We start from the raw sequence: 21283 nt of genomic DNA, 5'->3' as shown, positions 1-21283 counted from the left end.
CCTGCCCGGGGGAATCCCGCCGCCTGCTGCCGCCGGCGACCCGGCCGCCGCCCCCCCGGCTCCGCCGCCGCCCCCGCCGGGGCCGCCCCCGGGGCACCACGACACCGGGGACGTCCTGCAGCAGATCATGGCCATCACCGACCAGAGCCTGGACGAGGCACAGGCCAGGTAGCAGCGGGCGGGCGTCCGGCGAGGGGGCTCGGCCCAGCTCCGTCAGAGCGGCCGCGGGGAGGCAGGGCCACAGGAGAGCCGCGGGGCGGCGGGAGCTCACCGCAAGCCGCGGGGCCGGACCGGCGGTGCGACCGGGGCGCTGGGCGTCGAGGGGGGCCGTGCGGCGGCCGCGGGGTTCGCCCGCGCCCTTCCGGGGGCCGTGCGGCGGCTGGGCACTGGTCCCCTTCTCGGAGCCGCCCGGCGCCGTGACTCAGCTCCACTCCGCGCCGAGGGGACCCTCGGCCCCGCTCCTCGGGTTGCGCTGCCCTTTGCCGGTCTTCTGGCTCCTGCCGGAGCTGGCAGGGGAATGGTGGGCGAGGGTTGCGCGTAGCCAGAACAAGCACCGGTCCTACGCTGCAACTGATGTTCATCTCTTGGAAATGACTTTTGCTCGTGATTGTGGCTTTGTGGGAGCGAATAATCTTGAGGTGAAAAGTTTCAAATTCCTTTCCTGATTTTGTGGGTTACTGTATCATCACTTCTTGTCAGCTGAGTTAGATTTAAATAGTAAGCCAGAAAGGTTTGCTGATTCTTCACAATTAATTTTCAGACTCTTCTTCCTTTTCAATACAGCCCATTAACAAATTGTCCAGGCTGTGTAAATACAGATTCAGATTTTTAACCATTTTCTTGAATAAAAGTGATATCGTTTCCGTGTAATGTGACCTAGAACAAGAATCACAAAATACTGGCTGTCCTTGAGGGCTTGAAGTGTTTGGCACTTAAGTTGGTGTTTCCTTGGCAGGGAAAGAGAGATGAGTTAGACGTCAGTCTAGCCCATGACAGTTCAGGTGTGAGATGTTTGGGATGCAGTTGTATGGAAATATTTCTTCACAATGTTGTTAGCATCATACAAGATTCTTGTCTGTGCTACCATTTCCTTACTGCTTTAAAAACTAAGTTTCCCTATAATTGCATTAAAAGGAAAAAGTTTAAGGACTATATTCACTATTTTTTTCCCTTGGACATGCTGTAAAGTCTAGCTGACTTTGTTATTCACTGCAATTATTTACATCCCAATAATCTGATGTAAAGATATCAACACAATTCAGCATCTTTTAGTTTATTCTTTTTGCCCTAGAGGTATCTGCCCGTGATTGGTTCTGTATAATTACATGCTTTGCTTACTTGGCATGTGCTGATTACAAGAGGTAGGCAACCCAGATGATGAGGCAGTTTGGAAAAAAAAAAAAAAAAAAGTAAAGGCTTCAATGGAGCAGGTTTATGAAATCAGCTAAATGATTTTCTAGCCTCCATATTCTGGTTAGTGATGTGGGACTTTGGTCGGTTGCCTCTTTGACTTTCTACTGTAAAATCCCTCAAGAGGATGTTTTGCACAGAGAATCTGTCCGTGCTTGCTTTCCCCTCCTCCCAAATTCCCTGGCATATCAGATTGTAATAGTATTAATAAAATAATAAAACCATGCCAATGTAGCGTTGTTTCAAAAAAAAAAAAAAAATCTTAGCCGTGTTCAGGTACACCTGTTGCTGTCATGCTGTCAGTGGCTCAAAAAGTGACTTAAAGTAGTCAAAGCAGTAAAATGAATCCATGGAATAACTGAGGACAAATGCTAGGCTCATAAGGATTGAGTAGGTTATGTGAATAATGGAAATTTTTGAAGCATTATGTTTTTGAAATACACACTTATTTTTAAAGAAAACCCTTCAGGTAACTTTCTAGATGTCATTTGTAGGGAAATTAAATCCATAGATTAGGACTTGTTTGGGGGTAAAGTATATTACTGACCTACAGAATGCTTTCAGGACAGTCTTCTGTTGTGGAAGATTGATTCAGAGATTCTCCCCCCACCCCCCACGTTCCATTACTCTAGAACAATTTTTCTGTATTGGTATAGAAGTTCTAGGACCTGTTAGGCTGCTGTTACTTAATATTTTCATTTATTGGTGGTGAAGTAAATCTTCATAACACTTAGGTATTTTTTTCTTTTCCAGCTGGCACTGTATCTCAGAAGTAACTGTCTGCAGTTCCTGTATAGTTTGTACAGGAATAGACTTACCTGTATGTTGCATAAGAGAAAAGAAAAATGCAGGTCTTAAAATGTTACTTTTAAAATACTTTCAAACAAAAAAAACTTCCCAGGAGCTTCAGTTTCAAGTAATAGCTGAATAATGAGTTTTGAAAAATAGCTTGAACTTTGTTTAAGCTGAATTACTTTAACTGTGCTATCTTTAAAAAAAGTGCTGTTAAATTCTGTTTGAAGCACACCAGACTTCAAAGGCCCCAAAATTTTAAAGCACCTTTACCATATTTTCATGTACACACACATTAAACAAGCTCTTGTATTCTAGACAAGAAGTTTGTTTAGTTTACTTTAAGAAACCTATACCTCATTAAGAAGACTTACTGCTGAGAAAGTAAGGCCTAAGCTTAGTTTAACAGATAGCACAAATGATTTAGCAACAAGGGTAGGGATTTTAGGACTTCCCACACTTCAGTAAAATGGCAATGCTACAGTTAACTGCTTTTTTGTTAGGGGTTAACCTTATTTTTTGTATAAATAAATACTCTGCATATTGAATATTAGAGTTTCTTTGAATTACAAGATTTTTTCAGGGCACAGATAAAATGTTAAACTGCAACCTGAAAATATGTTGAGTGAAAGTTTTATTTAAAGGAAAGTAATCTATCAAGGATTAGTTTAATGTTAATATTAAGCATGCTACATCAGCTTACTGTACTTCATAAGTGGCCATATTAATTACAGAATTATAATTATTTCTAGAAAGCTAGCTTCTTATGACTAGTATCTCTAGTCTACTGCTTTATACATAAAGAACCACTTTTCAAAGCCAGGTTGAGAGTATAGTTTTAAGGCTTGGAATTCATTCATTTCTGNCCCATCAGGCAAGGACAATAGATTCCACTAGGCTGTCTTCTCAGCTGCCTTTGTTCTCAGGCTGTTTGTCTTTGGGTTGATATTATCAAGCATCTAAGTAGATGAATTGTTTTTTGTTTTTGTTTTTTTTTTTTTTACCTCTTTTGGCTGTGTACTGAAAGAAACTGGCGAATTGACTTCAACTTCTGCTGTTGTTGTTAAAATCTAGTATTCTGATATTCACTGGCAATTCAACCCTTGCTGTAAATGTTACTGGTGAAAGCTTGTAAGGAAACTGAACACCTGAATATAAGTGTTTCTCAATTGCTGCAGAACTGATTGGTATGTGAGAATAAAGGCCAATTCATATTTATATAAAATTCAACAAACTATTGAAATCTAGCTACGAAATTGATTTTTTTTTTTAATTACAGAAGAGGTCACAAGAGGCAAAAGAGACTTTTTTGAGGAATATATTAGAGCTAGATACCTCAAGTCATTGGAAGTTATGCATCTAACTACAAGCTTCCATTGAAAGTTGATGGTGGCTGGGTATCATATCTTTGGAAAGCACTCCGCAACATCCTTGAAATACCAACTTTTTCATTTATACGTTGACTACCACACTTCAAGTGTGTTTTCAGCTAAGCAAAAGACATTATTCTCAAAATTTACTTCCGTATTTTGATATTAAGATAGACCTTAATAACTAGTCATGTAATTTATATTTTTTCTTCCTGGAGGAAAAAAGAAAAGCAGCAAACTAAGAGCTTCAAAAAAGCATATGATGGTAAATGAAAAGTCTGGCATCATATTGATTTTCTTGCATTACAGTCTAATCTGACTTCAACAGCCTTCCTTCCCTCCCTCCCCAAGATTCCTTTTCGAAAAGTGTTCTTATTCTTGTCTTGTCCGAACTATCTGAAAAACTTCTTGGTGTTAATTGGTAGGAGTCCCTTAGCTCCCTCTCAGAGGACAGAGATGCTCTTAATCAGATAACTGCTAGTTGTTTAAGTCTGAAAAATCAAAGGTATTCTATTTTGTTTCTACTGTTCAGGATCTGTATGCTATAAAAATACTGATGTTTTTCTCTTTTTAAATGGATTACATTGTTAGATTATATAGAAGAGTACTAAATCAAGGAGCTTTTTATCTTCATGTATAAAATATGCTTTCAATAAAATTTACATTGCTTACAGTTAGTATAAGCTACGTAGAACTTTGAATTTAAGGCCTGCATGTTTTTATGACAGTTTGCTTTTAGTGGTAACTTATTTTGGCACTTAAATGAAATATGTCACCAGAACTTGCAAATGCATTTCTTCATCTTAAGCACTAACTTGCTATTCCTGAAGCAAGTTCTGTTTAAGTTTTGGTGTCTTTCTCTCTGTCTTCACAGTTAGCATTCACTCATTCTTTCTTTTTTAATTTCAGAAAACATGCCTTGAATTGTCACAGGATGAAGCCCGCTCTTTTCAGTGTGCTGTGTGAGATCAAGGAAAAAACAGGTTTGTTGGTGTCTTTCCTGATTTCAGCTTTTCAAAAAAACATTCAGTGATAAGCTTGGCTTTCATTTAATGTGGCCCATGTCTTCCTTTATATGTTCTATTACTTACGGCTGTTTTTTTGGCTTAATAATCTTCTGTATGCTGCAAATTGTTTTGATTTGCTTCCTCAAATCAGCACACAGTATTGTAGAAAGCAATGCTGCTTATTTGAGCAGGTGTTTTGATTTGAGAGGGGGGCGGGGGAGAAACCATTTTTTTTTGTGTATCTGGCTAGACACCTAGAATGACCAGAGTAATGTTGCTATATTGCTGTGGGGCTTTTTTTCTTTTTTTGGGGGGGGTGGGGTGGGGGTGGGGGTTAGTACCCAAACTATGGGGGTAGTAAGAGTTTAAAGTTAACAACTAATTATAGAGAAAAATTGATAGTAAGGAGAAAGCTTGGGGAAATCGGAAAAGACAAAAGTAGCAGGAGATAGAGTTGGCAGATAGTGCAACTTCCTTTCTTTTTTTGAAAAGCAGAAGTATTGGAGGCAAATGGATTTTGATTTTTAACATTCTGTATATGCTCATACATAAACTCTTAAGCAGTATTATCTGAATGTCTCATTTATATAAACTGTAGTGAATTTGGATGTTTTTTGTAGAGAATAGAGCTACTTTCATTATCTATAACCAAAACATTTTTACTTATAGCTTGATTAATGTTTGACATCCTAAACCAACTACTGCTTTTTTTTTTCTTTCTTTTTTTTTTTTTTAGTGTATTGAAACTTACAATACTTTCATCATACTGCCAAGTGAATGACCATATAGTTGTCCTCTGTGGTGCCCTTGTCAAAGGCAGCTATGAGGCAGACATGACATATTCTCTTTTTGGAGGGTTTGGTTGCATGTATTGCATTCTCATGACAGCAACTTGCTTTCGAAGAAAAATGTGGTGATAAAAGTTTGCATGTGCTGTTTGGATATGCCTTCATGTCTGTCTTTCCTTCAAGCACTTGCATCCTTAAAGAGGAAGATTTCTTTTCTACACTGAAAGCTACTTTCTCTGTTTTATTGATTGAAAATATAACTTCTCAGAACTAAATATGCTTGCAGGAACAGATCCTGGTACCTCGGTTATGCTGAATTTGTTTTGCTCTCATAGGTTTTTGAATGTCTGTAGTCTGTCTATTCCTTATTTAAATTATGGGGAGCAGATGTTATGGCTTCAAGCAAACAAAAGCCTGGACATACTGTAGCACAAGGTTTTGGGCTTTCTTTGTGACCCAGGCACACAAGCTTCTTTCCGAGCTCTGAATCGGTTTAAAAAATTCACCCCACCCCACCCCCCCCATCTTTCGCTCCTCTTTGTTGGAGTGTTAGTGTCATTCACAACAGCTCAGGATAAGCTGTATGCCTCTGCAATGGGCAGCCATCTGAAAGGTGCAGAAAAATTCTGGCCACAATGTGTTTATTAATGAAAAAGGGATTACAAGTGTCTCTTTCCATTTAAATGGATTTAGCCACGTCTAATATTTAGCAGGATACTGTTCAAGTTGTAAACTTTTTTTCATGGAAATGTATTTTCATTTTTTAATGTAAAACATTCAGTTATGGGGAAAACATATTTTCAAATATTTACATACACGTCAGGCATATATTTTAAGATTCATTTGAAGGTACTCTTAATAATACCTGCTTAGATTTTTGGGGAACTTGTGCAAGTATTTGGGGCATTTTTGATCTGTGTAGCAAATACAGATTTGGTATACTGCTGATTTAAGTTATGCTTCAGATAACGATTTGAATGATATGAATTCAAGCAGAGCGTAATTCTGTATTAAAATCAGAATTAAACATCAGTAGTGTTAAAGATGTCTGTTTGGTGCTGAATATTAAATTTCAGGGTTTTTTTTCAGCTGACTATACTGTGCTAAAAAAAAAAAAAAATGGACTCTGGGTTTCAAGTTCCTTGGGGTAGGGAAGGCATATTTCTGCATATTTTGTGGAGCATGTTACAGACTGGGACTCAGATCTTGATTATGGATTTCCGGCCTGTAATATGGTATATTTTTGTAGAAGCATTGTAACATGGTGCATTATGTATTTGTGTGTGTCATTGGGAACTGCAGTTCACTATTTTTCCTTCACTGTACTGGCACTCAGCTAGGTTAATTTAGTGGGTACCTTTTCATTTGGTTATAGAACTTGGCAAGTGCTGTGGTTGAAGAACATGCTTTCTCTTTGTTGCTGAGTTTGTTGACATTCTTTATAGCTGTGTCTTGTTCCTCAGCACTCAGAGCCCTGCTGCTTTTGTTTTCCACTTTGATTAGTTTTCCTCTCTTTCTCTGAATGTACAAGACTTGAAGTCTTGAATTTTAAGAAAGCTCTCTCCTGTTACAGTGCTTTGAGACGTGCTGACCCAACAGTGTTGTCATTCTCTGTAGCAGGGCTCTTGGGAAGCTGGTGGATTGCTAACTGAAAGATGTGATCCCTCAAGTGCGTAAGGATAGCTCTTGTGGCTCCTGGCTGAAAAATCTGTTTGGTAGTGCATCTGTGAGGACTTTACTTTGGTAGCATTGAGAAGTAAGTTAGAAGGGGTTCATAGTTGCTTTAAGCCAGTCCAAAGGTGGTCTGCTAATAATAATTATTAAAAAAAAAAATTGTCCTACCTTATCAGGTAATTGTGTAATTTGCTATGTGGACTGCCAAATTCGGGGAACCCTTCTGTCTGGCAAAACATCACAAAAGTCGGTATTTTGCACTCATTAAATGATAAGCACTTGGCAGCACAACATAGGTGACACAGTTCCCACTGGGGAAAGGGAAAGCTCAGCTATAGATGGGAAGGGATGTGGGTCAACAGAACGGTCTAAATACAGCACTAATACAAACTGTTGTATTGTTTACTTGCGCTAACGATGCTCTGTGTTGAGATGTCTTAGTGTACTTTGAGTTTAAAAAAAAAACCCAAACTAATGTTAATATTAGCCAACACAGAATCCAACTCTATTTCCTTGTGCTTTGTGTAGGTATTTTATACTTAATAAAGAATGAGCTGTTGGCCCTAAGTTTGTGATTTTTTGGTTCTAACTTTGTATATTCTTATAACGTATAGATGGCTTTATCCTGTTCTTCTGCACTACTTGCCTTATGAAGGAAAATCTGGAAAAGAGAGTGAGTCTTAGCAAAATTTGTATTACTTATTTTGGTACCAGTGATCTTGTACAGTTCATTACCGAACTGCAAATCTTTAATTAATGATATGTAAATATATTGTAATGATTGCATCTGCATACTGAGTGAAGCTTCAGTACCTTAGGTTGTGATGTGTTTTAATTAAAGATTAATTAGAAATGATGGGAATTTTACTTTGCTTAGTATAATTATTTTACATATTTGATGAATATCTTGTAGCTGATGTGCCAGGAAGTGCACAATATTATATTAGTACAYGTGACAGGAGTGGCTCTTAAGGCTTTTTGATCCTCAGTAGGGTTTTTTTTTTAAGCTTACATAAAAGTGATGGATTGTGAGAGATCTAAGCGTATCGTTAAGCAAGGGCTTTCTAAATCATGCTTAAAACATTGACTATGCTGTAAGTGTTTTAGTGGAAGAGCAAGCACTTACTCAGTGTTCAGCTGTCCTCTCAACAGGTAGGAAATAAAATAGATAATTTAATTTGTATCTTCTTGAAGCTTGTATTAAAAACAGCCAAGGAATGACATAGTTAATGAGTCTCTATAATTCTGTGTGTGAACTGTTGGGAGTAGCTGGTGGTGTTTTTTTTTTTTTTTTTTTTTTTTTTTTTTTTTTTTTTTTTTTTTTTTTTTTTTTTTTTTTCCTGACAGTTTACTGTACCCACACTTCAGTGTGTTAGTGCCCTGACTCAAAGCCTAGAATGTTAATTAAGAGTCATCATATGTTATGTTTCTTAAACTATGGGGGGAATTTGAAAAAAATTTCGTGCCTCCGCCCCCCCCCACCTTGTTGTTAGGGACATGGTCAAAAGACTAGCAAGAGAGATGCTTTCTGGAGAAGCATTCTTTCTGCCTTCCTCTGAATATTGTGAGCCAGTAGGTGTTAAACAGTGCTTAAGGATAGGTATATGTAACATGTTGGCATTAGCTCAGATTCTTTTTTTAAATCCTGGTAACTCTTATTTTTGAATCCTTTTTGTTTAGTGAAATCTAGTTCTGACAGAAGCCACATGGACTGCAGACTCCTGCTGGCATAATTATCAGGACTGTATGCAGAAATGTGATGCCTGAGCCACAGAGCATGCCAGAAATTTGTAGGGTAAATGTGGCTACCTCAACATTTGCACCATTACAGCATATGCTTCTGGAATCATTTTTACTATACTTTCAAAATGCAAATTTTTCTGGTCTCTTGTGATGGTGCACATTCTCATTTCCTTGCTCACAGTCTATGCACTAGCTGGATCAGTAAGATTAGAAGTTTTGGCTGCAGTTTTCCTAAACTCTAGATTCATCTCCAGGATAAAAGACATACAGTAAAGCCTTCTTAATAACTGCTTTTATTTCAGTAGAAAATGCACGGAACTTTATTCTTTTGCTCATTTATGGATTTTTCCTAACCTGAGGTGGAGGGAAGTGCATTGACCTGTGGATTTTTGTGATACTTCCATTGAGTGCTGTCCTACAAAGTCATGAATGCTGATGTTGCCTTTAGGCATGTTGGACAAACAAATGTGTGTGGTGAGCACACTGGTGGCAGGGTGTGAGACTGGCCTACATTTAAGTTAACAACAAAAAGGAAAAATACCTGTTGCTTAACAAATAACAACAAAGAGAATGAGTACTGCTAATATTCTGGTAGCTTGTTTTGAAGAATCTCTGACTTCTGTACTAAAAAATACTGTTACATCCAGACAGCATCACTGGCCAAAGGGACCCAAAGTTTGTAGCTAGCTGAACAGCCTAGAACAAGCAGCTTTGAACATAGCACTCCTCAGTGGCTATACTTTTGCACTCCCATTTTGTCATCTCTTTGTTAAAGAAATGAATATAGCTGTTGTACTTGTAAATTTGAACAAGATACTTGTTACAACAAAGAAAGTTACGAATTCATTGAAAGGTAGTTTAAAGTCAATTTGTTATAACTTGTGATCTGTACAAATATCGTTAGCTGAAAAGAAGACACGAGGCGTAAGAATAAAGTATCTTTCAGGGAGTTAATAGCATTAATTTAAAAGTAGTATCTGTGGCAGTGATTTCTATAGAACTTGCATTTTAACTGCAATGTAAATTAAGGTATAATTATGCCAAAAAATGTTTAACATCAACCTGATTCAGTCAGTTAAAAATACTGAGCTGCTTACACTCATTGATTCTTAGATTTGTTCACTTTCATAGTATTCCCCTTAATAAATGTTTGAACTACTAGGTTGGAAATGCAGTTTACAAGATGTTAATAATAGTTAGCTCTTCTTTAGTTACTTGTGACTTACTAGAGCTAGCCAACCAGATTCTTCCCCTGAGATGGTGAAAGTGTTTTTATACTTGCTTTTCAACAGTCAACTTGAGATGAGCTTATGTGTAATTGATGATAACTAATGTCTAATTACCATAATTAGACAAGTGACATAAAATTAAGCTGCAGCTGGGAGCTTGACTTCAACATGAGGTACTCTGATATGCATCATAATGTGCATAAAAGAGGGTTGGCAGAAGTGCATTCAAATAAGAATGCAACACAAAAATATCTGTTCCATTTTACACTCACCAGTCCAAATAGTTTATGTGAATTTTATTAAAAAAGACTAAGCAGCAAATGACCTTTGGCATGCTCTTTAATGGGTCAGGGCCTTTCAGAAAATGGCAACTTCACAATTTAAGAAGTCAGACTTTTTCTACGTTTCCTTTCCTTAAATGTTCGTTCATTAAGGTACTATCAGATGTGTGCTATTAAGATATCTTAGCTTTAATTCCATATTGACTTGGAAAAGCCACTAACTTTTTAAATACTCAATACTTCCTATATTATCTTGAGTTGCACATAATAGATACTTCATTTACTACATTGTACCTACCTTTGCTTTACCTTTTTCTGCTTGCAATAAATTGGGGATGTTTTGGAGAAGACCTTGATTACTGTGACAGAGCAAAATTCTGTAGCTGTCCCAAATTACTTCTTCAGAACTGTGTAGCAACTTCTGTATAACCTGCAAAATGTCAGAGTTCAGCAATGTAAGTTTAGTCCGTTTGTGTGTTCAAAACTGTATATCTGCCATCTTAGATGAGCTATTCTGCCTGTAAAATGCCAAAATTTGTTATAAATATATACATTAAGTGTTTCTGTACATACACGTTTTTTTCCTGCCCTCATACTAGAATCTGTACATAGGAAAAAATGTTTTCTGCTTATGTTTGTAGGGAATAAAATATCCTGTTAACTTGATAATTAAATTTTGAAGAAGGTCATTGGAACTTTGTGGATTCACAAGATTAAGACCAACTGTTCTTCAAACTAAAATTGTCTAGCAATTAAAATCAAATTAAAAAGCTGAAAAGGTTATGGCTTTTTTTTTTTTTTTTTTTGGTATTAACTCAATATCTTGTTCTTTCCCCTTCCCCCTTTTTTAAAAAGGGAGTTTGTAATAAATTGCCTATAACAAGGCTCTATTTGGAAAACAAAGCTTTCGAAATAAATTTACTTGTAATCAAATGTGAATAATCTGAGCGTACAAACTGTTTTTGCTGGATATAAGCATAAGAAAGCCAGCTTTTAGAAAATTTTTCAAATCGTAGTGTTCAGATTTTAGTAGGTTTGTTGTATATTGCTGCATAGTACAGTTGTATCCTTAGCATATAAAGCAGGCTAGGTCAAATTCATCCCTTTCTTTTCAGTTCCTGGACACTTAGAAATATAGCAGTTGGAATAGTGGATCAGACCTTTTGTCTGTCTACTGTAGACTGTCTGTCTAATCTGGTACTGATTACTGTTGAGGACTGTGCAAGAAGTCATGCAGTAGGCTGATACATGGTAATCATCTACTCTGTAAGAATCTTGTTCTAATCTTCACAGACTGCCTGGAATGCTAGCATGAGGTTTTAAATCTCTTCTAAATTTGTATGTAGTGTAAACTGTAGTGACTCTTGAGTAGTCTTTTTATCTGTATGCATTTGAAAACACTCTTTAAATTTTGGTGTGTCGTGATCTCGGTAAAATCCTCCGTTTCTTTTGATGCATTGTCTTACGGCGTCATTAACTCTTTTTCTAGATGTCAAGGCAGAACTCTGCTAAAGCCTATGAAGGGCATTTAAATGCTTTACCAGAATTAAAGTTGATATTCTTTCCTGTTTCGGAAATAATCTCTTGATTCCTTCTTTATATTCATCTAGTGTTAAGTATTCGTGGTATTCAGGAAGAAGATCCCCCAGATGCTCAACTAATGAGACTAGATAACATGTTGCTGGCAGAGGGTGTCTCCGGGCCCGAGAAAAGAGGAAGAGGAGGACCAATGGCTGTAGCAGCAACATCAGGTGGCTGTCCAAATGACAATAGCATTGAACACTCTGACTACAGGGCCAAGCTGTCACAGATCCGACAGATATACCACTCTGAGCTAGAGAAATATGAACAGGTGATCTTTCTGCATGGAAGAGTTTTTATCATCTCAATTAAAAATAACCGTTTTTTCCTTTGGTGTTGGTTTTAAGAACAGAACAGGAAGTATAATAAAATCAGATGAATGTAAGGATATCAAATTCAATTAAAACCTTAATCTTATAGAAGTAAGGTGAAGATAGAGGGACTTGACATCAAACTGAAGATAATAAATGTCTGATTTATCTTTGTTGCAGTATTTTTAGAGATAATAGAGTAAAGCTGAAGCATGGGAACTCCTAAAGTTTTTTGGGTATATATTCTTGTTGGGGAAATTAATTCTGGGGCATTTTATTGTTTGTCGATACAAATGTATTTATTTTCAGGCCTGTAGTGAGTTCACTACCCACGTTATGAACCTGCTTAGGGAACAGAGTAGAACAAGACCAATTTCGCCAAAAGAAATAGAGCGCATGGTGAACATAATCCATGGTAAATTCAGTACCATCCAGATGCAACTGAAACAGAGCACATGTGAGGCAGTAATGATTCTACGTTCACGATTTCTTGATGCAAGGTATTAAGAAAACACAATCTAGAGATAACAGCTGTTAAGTCTGAAATTTTTTGTTATTTGATGCCAATGATTATACAAAGAGAACTTAAGTCCTGTCATTCACAGTGTTCATTTAGTTTAAATATTTAGAACTCGCCACCTGTTATGCTTGCTAAGGTGTGCTAATTTTGTTATCAACATCTATTCAGTGCTATTCAATTCTTACATTCTCCTTAAAACCAAATACATCTTAGAAAAGAAAGAGAAGCCCATTGTGTACTTTCTGGTGTTCTTTATAACACTGTATAACTAAAGAGTAACTGTTATGTTTTTATAGGCGCAAACGACGTAATTTCAGCAAGCAGGCGACAGAAGTACTGAATGAGTATTTTTATTCGCACCTGAGTAATCCATACCCCAGTGAAGAGGCCAAAGAAGAGCTAGCAAAGAAGGGTGGCATAACTGTTTCACAGGTATGAAGTGTTTCATTTGAAATTGCTTTAAATAAACCTATTTTAAAAAATATATATTGTTTGGCCCCTATAATTAATAGTAGGCTTCATTTACTGATTCTTAAAACTAAATGGGCTTTGCTTTATTTTGAAGAGTTTGGTAGTGAGTACTTTCTGCTTGAAGACTAGTTTAAAATGTACTTCTGCTAGTAATGTCAGATTATAGTGGGAAATGGTAATAGTTTGATCAAATACTAACAGGGATATCCTTATCTAGGTTTCCAACTGGTTTGGTAACAAAAGAATTCGATACAAAAAAAACATGGGGAAATTTCAAGAAGAAGCGAATATTTATGCTGCAAAAACCGCAGTGGATGCAACAAATGTAGTGGCTCAAAGCAACCAGGCAAATTCTCCATCTACACCAAATTCAGGCAAGTGAGGATGACAATGAAGAGCGACTGGGCTTGAAAGTCTCGAATTATTTCTTGTAACAATATGTACCACAGACTACTGGTGTTCAGAACTGTCCTGAAATTTGTCTTTTTAAACTGAGATATGTAATACTCATAGAAGAACTAGGGGTGGTGGACGTGTGGGTAGGGGGAGTTTGTTTTGCTTTTCATTTACCAAAACTTGTCCTTTTTTTCCAGCTTCCTCTGGCTCTTTTAAGATGACAAATTCCGGAGACTCATTTATAAATTTGCAGTCATTGACTTCCTACCAGAGCTCCCCAGTGGGAGCCAGTGTGCAGTCACAGGTAAATATCATAAGAAAAAACTACGTATTTTCAACAATGAGATAAATGTTAAAAGCCCAACTGTGTACTGTTATGGTCCTTTATATGTGAGGAACAGGTTGCCCCAACTTAGGTGGTGGAGTCTCCATCCTTGGAGGTACTTCAAACAAAACTGGACACAGTCCCAAGCATCCTGCTCTAATTGACCCTGCTTTGGACAGAGAGGTTGGAAAGGATCCCTGGAGATTGTCTTGTCCAACCTTAAATATTCTGTGAATGTTATTGGCAGGGGCAGGGGGTGGGGTGACAATTGTTTAAAGTAGATTCTATTAATACAGGATGGGGGTGGATTTTTCTGTCTTCAGCTTGCACTGGCTAGGGTGCAAGAAGTGAATAAAATCAAATTTCTCAAACTACAGTCTAGAAGTAAATAGACTCAACTGTATGTTCTCTCTTGGAACTGGAGTTTTAAATTGAGTGAAACATCTAAATTAACTGAGCGGTATTCTTCTATGGCTTCAGTTTACGTTAATAAATCTTTTTCCTTTTTTCTTATTTTAGAGTAAGTCCTGCTCTGTATAAGTAGAACTTTGCTTCGGATTTGTGGTTGACAGTACTGTCAAACACATTTTAAGCTTTCTGCTGAATTTCTAAACATGTCTAAACTGCACAGAATCTGTTCCTCTACAATAAAAGCTATATGCTAAAGCAGGCTTGAGACTAGGTTCTAATTCTGTTTGATAATTAACTAGTTAAGCATAGCTCAGTTATTAGTGCGTAGTCATAAGGAACTCTTAAACCTGTGAAGAGGTAACCTTATCTAAGGCTCCCTGGATAAATATCTGAAATGTTTCTAAATGCTAGAGAATTGTCTATTCAAAAAGGACCAGCCAGTATTTTTCTGTGGAGAAGATATTCAGAGCCATTAAAAAAAACCAAAAACAAAAACCTTCTTCAGAATACCTGCCCCTTGTTTAAAGAATTTGGCCCAATAGATATGTACCACTCATACTACTTCATTTTTAACATGACTTTTTCCCTTATCATTCTCATTCTGTGGGATCTTGTTATAGATGGATTCCTTACATCATGTCATACATCAGACAGGAAGATATGACACAATTGTGGGGAATCCTTTGTATACGACGCAGCGCATAGATGTAAGATGTACTGAGGTATTACTTTACTAGCAACAAAACTTCTGCCTGAGATTGGTTAATGATCTGTGAATAAATACCAGATTTTTTTTTTCCTGAAATGTTTGATGTGGAGATAGGAAAAAGTTAGAGAGAGAAAGAAAAAAAAGAAAAAAAAAAAAGCCTAAAGCCTTTCATTCCTGGAGATTCAATTTAAAGCCTTGACTTCAATCACCAGAAAAAAAGTTTTTGTATCTTCAGTTTATTCTTGCCATGAGTAGATGGTACTAGGAGCAAGAGTGCTACTGTAAAATCTGTAGAGGAGGAAGTTTTACATTATTGTTCCTGGACTGTGCTTTCCTAGAAGCTGATACTTAATTACTTGCTTTCATAAAGCACTGTCACTTGTGATGTGTAAACATGTAAACACATGCTTTATTGTCTGCAAGTAGTTTCTTAAAGATTTAATGAAATGATATATTTATTCTCCCTTCAGGCTAATGGCAGCTGGCAGGATGCTACCACCCCTTCATCAATCACTTCACCTGCTGGAGACCCTGGAAGTGTTAATTCGGATGCGTCTAATTAAGTTTTTAGGACCTATTGATGAGAGGAAAGAGGTCATTAGTGTAATTTGTCAATGTTGCTCTTTTGCCAATACTATTGTTTATACAACTTGACACACAGCTAATTACCTCAGAAAAACCCTGGAACCAATAGAAGATTGTGATTACAATGATACCTCTCTACCTCTCAGCCTCACACAGTTGAGTTCTTTTTACTTATGCCTATTGGGATGTGAAATTGTTTTAAGAGAACTTGCTTCATTTTCCTAACCAAATTCATTTTTTAAATATCAATTTTATGGTAAGAATCTGAAAGTGTCTCTTCTAGAACTTGGCATTTGTCTCAAGTTTTACAGTTTAAAAAAATTGACTTATTTTAATTTCCATAAAATTTTTTACTACGAAATTTCTGTTCTAGTTGATAGATACTAACAATTAACTCCCCTGTATTGTAATTGTATGCGTTCTCTGTATTGTAATTTTGTATAGGAAAATAAGCTTTTCTTAACTAGAGTTCATTCTGAGCTAATTAATCAGAACATTGCTTTACCAAAACTTTCATTGGACATTGCTCTTGGATAGGACCTTCCATCCTGTGTCATTTCATGTGATTCTAATTTAATGTCTAGTGTAAAACTGACTTTCCCATGAATAGAATTCTTTTTTAGTGCATTTATGCAACTGTTAATACAAAGTCCACCATTTTCCGTTGAAATTTTATCAAAGATAATAAACTTCCAAAGCCTTTTTTTCCTTCCTGCCTTTCTATGAGCCTGTCTCAGCCCCAGGGCACTCACGCGGTGGTAGCGGAGGAGTCGCAGCTCGGAGTCGCGCCCCCGTGAGGCGCTGAGGGAGCTGTGAGGCGCTGAGGGCGCGCGCACCTCCCAGAGGAGGAGCCCTGAGGCCGGAAGCGGCGCTGAGGGGGAGGGGCGGGCGCGCCGGTGGCGCATGCGCCTGGCGCCCTCCAGCAGGCCCCGGCGGGAGTCGGGGGTCTCGGCCTACACTTCCCAGCGCGCTCTGCGCGCGCTTCCCGGCGCGCCCAGGGCGCCCTGGGCGCGCGCCGCTTTGAGCGCGGCGATGGAGCCGGGGCCGAGGGGGGCCCCGCAGCGCCGGTGAGCGGGCGGGGCCGGGGCCGGGGCCGGGGCCGCCGCGACCCGATCCGACTGCCGCTGTCTTGCAGGTCCGACGAGCGGCGGGCGGCGCGGCAGGAGGTGAGCGACGGGGAAGCCACAGGGGAGTGCGGCGCGGCCCGGCCGAGGGGGCCGCGGCGGGAGCGGCCCGGCCCCGCCGGCGGGGCCATGGAGCGAGCTGGCTCCTCGGCGCGGGGTCTAGACCCGGTTTCCTCGCAGAGCGGCCCCGGCGGAAGGCCAGGTAGGGGGGGCCGCGGCCGGGCGGCGCGGGGTCGGCGGGGCTTTACCAGGCTCGTTTCGCCGCGCTTCGCCTCAACGGCGCACTCCCCTCGGGCGGCCGGGCCCTGCTGCGGTGCTGCCCTCCCTGGGGCCCCGAAGAAGGATCTCTGGCAGAGGAAAGCATGAGGATCTAACCTTCCCAGCTCTGCGCTGCTGCTGCCCCGAGCTAGACGGCAAAAAGCAATTAACAGATTCTGTACCTGCTCTTTGAATCCCTGGGAAAGCCTGTCTCCTCCGTTTTTTCCTCGGGATGGAGCACTACTCATATGTCCATCATGTGCATTTTTTTCTCAGAATCTGAGCTCAGAGAGAAAAAAGCAGAGACCAAGCTATTCCTAAAGCCAACTGACGTAACTACTGTCAGCAAGAAAAACGTTAGTCCTTGTGAGAAGACTGGAGGGGCTCTGAGGAAAAGATCCCACAGAAGTCTTAGTCCCAAGAAAAGTCCCCTTGGGCCTAGTCCTGAGAGAATATCACCATGCAAAAGCAGTCCCAGGAAAGACCATACATTAAGTTCTTTTAACTTGTCCCCAAGACCACTTACCATCAGTCCTCAAGCCAGGCGTCGTTCTTGGCGTCGTTCAAGCCTGAAAGGGACAAAACACCGAAAATCACTGCCTCCTTTTCACCAAGATGTTGCTGGTAAGTACTGTGCTTTTTCCTTAATCAAAGTCTCTCGAGAAATTTGCCTGGCAATCTACAAGTGGAAATTTGATTTCCTAGCACAATCTTTAGTATACAGAGTAATTGCATTGTTCCAAACCTCTAGCCATCGATGTCCATCTTGGCAGCTCTCTCGGAGGTCCTGGTACATCCGATTAAAAGGAGGTGCTGGATTAACATGTTGTGTACACCAGTGGTACACGGTGTTTTGTGTCTTTACTTTCATGTTTGAGGCTTAAGCGTGGCTTCTCTTGTTATGAAGTCTCTTTCTTCCTCCTCCTTGCTCCCGTCAAATTTTGGAAACAGCTCTCACGTACACGAACATGAACTCTAACCATCTGTCAAGAACATTTCAACTGTTTGTAATTTGGCATAACTTTACTTGTTTTTAAATAATTTTGTTTTGATTTTTCAGAATTAAGCAAATCAATTAGCCTAGATCTGCCGGAGACAGACAGACTTTCCATGCTATTGCTGTCCAGTTTCCAGGTAAGCTATTCTGTTGTAAAAGTGAGCTGTTTTTCTCTTACTTTTGTTCTAACATGAAATGTGTGTTATACATGTATTTAAATGAATAAAAAAAGCAATCATATGACATGTAGAGTTTAGGGAGTGACATGTTTATCTTTGTCATGTAATTTAAGAAGGGGTAATAAGACTTTCTTTTCTGTATTCTTAGTTTTCTGCCCAAAAGCTTGAATATGTCTTGAAACAGACTGATGACTTTAGCCCTGAGGCTTTCAAAGCTAATGGTAAGTTGCATTTTATGTATCACAAATAGAAGATAATGCTGTAATTTAACTCATTGTTCACTGTGATCCTCTCAAGATGAAACTGACTGTATTGTAGAAAAAGGAGTATCCAAAAATGTTTGAATCCTGGAATCATATTTTTAAGATCCTGTGCATTATCACAATTTCTGGGAGGAAGAACAAATAGATACGCTAAACTAAACCTTGGTCACTCCTTCAGAGACAGCATAAATGATAACTAGAATGGCATCTAATAAGGAATCAAACTAATATTCTGTTGGTTAGATAATATCTTTCTTTGTCAATATTAGTAATCTTACAGGCAGCTGGCACAAGCATTGTTTTATCTCTGTCTTCATCTCCAGTGAACTCGGTTTCGGAAGAGCTGAAGCGATATGTGCAGAAATTGAAACTAGATGGAACACTAAAGAACTGTATAGAAGAGCCTAAAGGGTAAGGATTTGTCTTGCCCATTGCTTCTGGAGTGAAAGTTTATTATTTTTCTATTTCTCCTTTATGGCCCGTCTTACCATCTAAATTTGCAAACAGTAAAATGTGTTGAGTGTGGGTCCAGTGTTTTAATAGCTAATGATATTCTTGGACAAATGGTACAGTGAATACTTGGAGGGATATTATTTTAATGAATGTTGAGGACATAAAAATGACTTTATTATTCTGCAATTCTAAGCATTTACCCAGCACTGCTGCATAAAGACTGAACAGTCATCAGAGCTCTATGTGACATACAAACGGTATGGGAATGCTACATGGGGTCTCACTGAGTTTCTGCTTCTGTGTTTTAGGATTTTATTGGACTCTGCTTTAGACGAATCATTGGCCCAAATTAAGGAGTATATAACCAGGTGAGATTGTATGTGTGGTCTGAGACTGTCTAAGACCAAAAGAGGTTTGGACCCTTACTGTTTTTGTAGAGGGTTAGAGTTTATTTGTGGTGGACCTGGAGTGGAGCTTCTGATTTAGTTTCTTCTGGAACAATTTTGTTCACACATTTGAGAGCTAAACTTATGTGGGGTAAGTAGGACTAACAGAGAATTTGCTTCAGAAATGTTTTGAACCAAAATGTTAATGTAGACACAGGCATGTGAGAACAACTCCATCCAACTCAGATCTTATTTCATAGAAGGATATGTCCTTTGCGCTTGTGTCTATGAATAATAAAAAGAAGTCTGACCCACTATAAAGCTTTCCTTCTATGAGCTTTTACTGCAGTTTAGCATTAGAGAGGTAAGGCCTCTCACCCACACGCTAACCGACATGTTCTCTGATCTTTTGTAGGTTTACTACTGAATGTCAGTCTTGGGATCAACTTTTACTGGGCTACCAGAAAAGTGCTGAAGAAATGTCCAGGTGTAGACTGTTATCCTATATCTTATGTCTGTTTGTTTTTTGAAAACTTTCCGACAGAAAAAGAAAAGTCTGCTTCCAGTGATGCTTTGAGCCATGCATAACAATTAAATTACTTTTGTTTTCCAGGCACCTAGAGGAGTGCAAGACTAATCAAGGCTATGCAGAGCCTCAGAATTATCTAGGAACGTCTCAGGCGAAAGTTCTCAGCAGCAAGCCTAACTATCAAAAAATATTAGATGACCAGGGAGAAGTCTTTACCTACATGGAGCTTGTGGTGAGCTAGCCTGAATTGTTTTAGAGAAAAAATGTTCTATACAACATTACATATTTTTAATTAAATTAATTTATAAATTCAATTTAATTAAAGCCAAATTGTCATCTGCTTTTTTATGGTGCTGAAGACATTCATCTTCACAATATGGGAGCTAGCTTGTTTCACCTAGGGAAGGCATAAGGAGAAGATGATACTAGATCTGTTTACAAACAAGTTCTATGGGGGTGAAAACGAAGAAGCACCTGCAATTTCAGTAATTGTTTTACAGCACTGCATGTGCTAAGAACCAAGAGAGAGCACTTCAAAGAAATTATCCCCTGTGCTTTGGCAGTATCTCCTTATTCCCTCCGTTTGCTCCCCAAGTGCTTGAGTTTCTTTCCTTCTAATTTTTCATCATAGTCTTTGCTTTGTAGCTCGATGAACTGCAGCAAGCAGTGAAGCTGCTGCAGGCTTTTGCTGAAGACGGCACGCAATACCTCCGGGGCCTGTCGGAGAAGCTCGGTAAGCACGCTGCCCTGCGCCCGGGAGCTGCSTCCCGCAGGCAGAGGCCTCCCTCACGGGGCCGCTGCCTGCTCCCGGCGCTAACGCGAGGCTTCTGCCGCTTTCTTCCAGCCGCCAGGACCTTCCGCCAGCTGGAGAGCTCCCCGGTCCGCAGACTGCTGGGGGCTGCGCAGAGGATGACGCCTACCGACGGCTGAGCGCGGCGGCCGCGCCGGCCCCGGCTGCGGGGCTCCGTCGGGGGATGGGAGGGGGGGAAGGGCCCCCCCCCCCCCCCCCGCTGCGCGCGCGCGCGCGGGCAATAAAGTCGCGGCCCAGGCTGCGGGCCCGGAGTGCGCACGCGCAGAGCCATTTCCCGCTTCCGTACTTGAACGCGATCGCCGGCCTCCAGGACAGCAGTTTCCATTGGCGATGGCTCTTGTCACTCAGAGCGCAGCAACGAATCGGGAGGGGGCAGGGCCGGCGGCAGCCAGTGGCCGCCGCGGCGCGGGGTGGTGACGGGGCTCCGCCTCCCGGAAGCCGCGGCGCGGGGAGCATGGCGGCGGCGGGGGAGCCCCCGCCGCTCACCGGCGTGGCCTGGGTCTCCGCCCCCGGCGCGGCCCCCGCCGGCTGGACCGTGGTGAGCGCTGCGCGGGGGGTGGCGGCGCGGCGCGGCCCGCTCCCGACGCCGCCTCACGCTGCGTGTGCCCGCAGATCACCACCACTGTGGAGGGCGCCGCGGCCAACCTGGGCAGGGGCCTCGGGCACAAGGGCGGCGGGTT

The 21283-nt window shown here is 40.3% G+C and overlaps 3 protein-coding genes across 5 annotated transcripts in view; all 3 read left to right on the top strand.

Moving 5' to 3' along the window:
• Nucleotides 1-6: 6 nt before the first annotated feature.
• PBX4 (PBX homeobox 4) lies at nucleotides 7-16311 on the top strand. Of its 3 annotated transcripts, none has more exons than XM_085315177.1 (9): nucleotides 7-168; nucleotides 4482-4555; nucleotides 11905-12146; nucleotides 12496-12686; nucleotides 13003-13138; nucleotides 13395-13551; nucleotides 13771-13877; nucleotides 14930-15016; nucleotides 15489-16311. In XM_085315177.1, exons 1-9 carry the CDS (start codon nucleotides 128-130, stop codon nucleotides 15579-15581), a joined length of 1128 nt encoding a protein of 375 aa, XP_085171303.1. In that variant the 5' UTR covers nucleotides 7-127; the 3' UTR covers nucleotides 15582-16311. The 3 variants fall into 3 exon arrangements, with proteins under 3 accessions (XP_085171303.1, XP_085171302.1, XP_085171304.1); XM_085315176.1 differs by having other exon boundaries at nucleotides 14930-15031; XM_085315178.1 differs by lacking the exon at nucleotides 14930-15016.
• Nucleotides 16312-16576: 265 nt separating this feature from the next.
• Nucleotides 16577-20869, top strand: DSN1 (DSN1 component of MIS12 kinetochore complex). The gene is made up of 11 exons (XM_085315175.1): nucleotides 16577-16670; nucleotides 16739-16929; nucleotides 17262-17609; nucleotides 18046-18119; nucleotides 18310-18382; nucleotides 18748-18835; nucleotides 19186-19245; nucleotides 19679-19750; nucleotides 19877-20024; nucleotides 20438-20525; nucleotides 20637-20869. Exons 1-11 carry the CDS (start codon nucleotides 16636-16638, stop codon nucleotides 20720-20722), a joined length of 1263 nt encoding a protein of 420 aa, XP_085171301.1. The 5' UTR covers nucleotides 16577-16635; the 3' UTR covers nucleotides 20723-20869.
• A 158-nt stretch (nucleotides 20870-21027) lies between these two features.
• The window catches only part of MVB12A (multivesicular body subunit 12A), a 2626-nt gene continuing 2370 nt past the window's right edge, over nucleotides 21028-21283 (top strand). Inside the window, exons 1-2 of the mRNA XM_085315147.1 lie at nucleotides 21028-21141; nucleotides 21216-21280. Coding sequence (XP_085171273.1) covers nucleotides 21058-21141; nucleotides 21216-21280 — 149 coding nt within the window. The 5' untranslated portion in view covers nucleotides 21028-21057. The remainder of the gene's footprint in view (nucleotides 21142-21215; nucleotides 21281-21283) is intronic.

Source organism: Rhea americana, unplaced genomic scaffold (assembly GCF_003343005.1).
Source record: "Rhea americana isolate MKP2758 unplaced genomic scaffold, rheAme1 scaffold_420, whole genome shotgun sequence".
NCBI classification, from domain to species: domain Eukaryota; kingdom Metazoa; phylum Chordata; class Aves; order Rheiformes; family Rheidae; genus Rhea; species Rhea americana.
This window is presented reverse-complemented; position numbering and strand designations above follow the sequence as displayed.

What these genes read in the sequence shown, in the direction of transcription:
- DSN1 (XM_085315175.1), top strand. Translation starts at nt 16,636, where the DNA reads ATGGAGCCGGGGCCGAGGGGGGCCCCGCAGCGCCG. An exon ending in AGGGGGGCCCCGCAGCGCCG is followed by an intron (nt 16,671 to 16,738) that starts GTGAGCGGGCGG and finishes GCTGTCTTGCAG; the next exon opens with GTCCGACGAGCGGCGGGCGG. An exon ending in ATTAAGGAGTATATAACCAG is followed by an intron (nt 19,246 to 19,678) that starts GTGAGATTGTAT and finishes GATCTTTTGTAG; the next exon opens with GTTTACTACTGAATGTCAGT.
- PBX4 (XM_085315176.1), top strand. Translation starts at nt 128, where the DNA reads ATGGCCATCACCGACCAGAGCCTGGACGAGGCACAGGCCAG. An exon ending in GTGGCATAACTGTTTCACAG is followed by an intron (nt 13,139 to 13,394) that starts GTATGAAGTGTT and finishes ATCCTTATCTAG; the next exon opens with GTTTCCAACTGGTTTGGTAA. An exon ending in TCCATCTACACCAAATTCAG is followed by an intron (nt 13,552 to 13,770) that starts GCAAGTGAGGAT and finishes CTTTTTTTCCAG; the next exon opens with CTTCCTCTGGCTCTTTTAAG.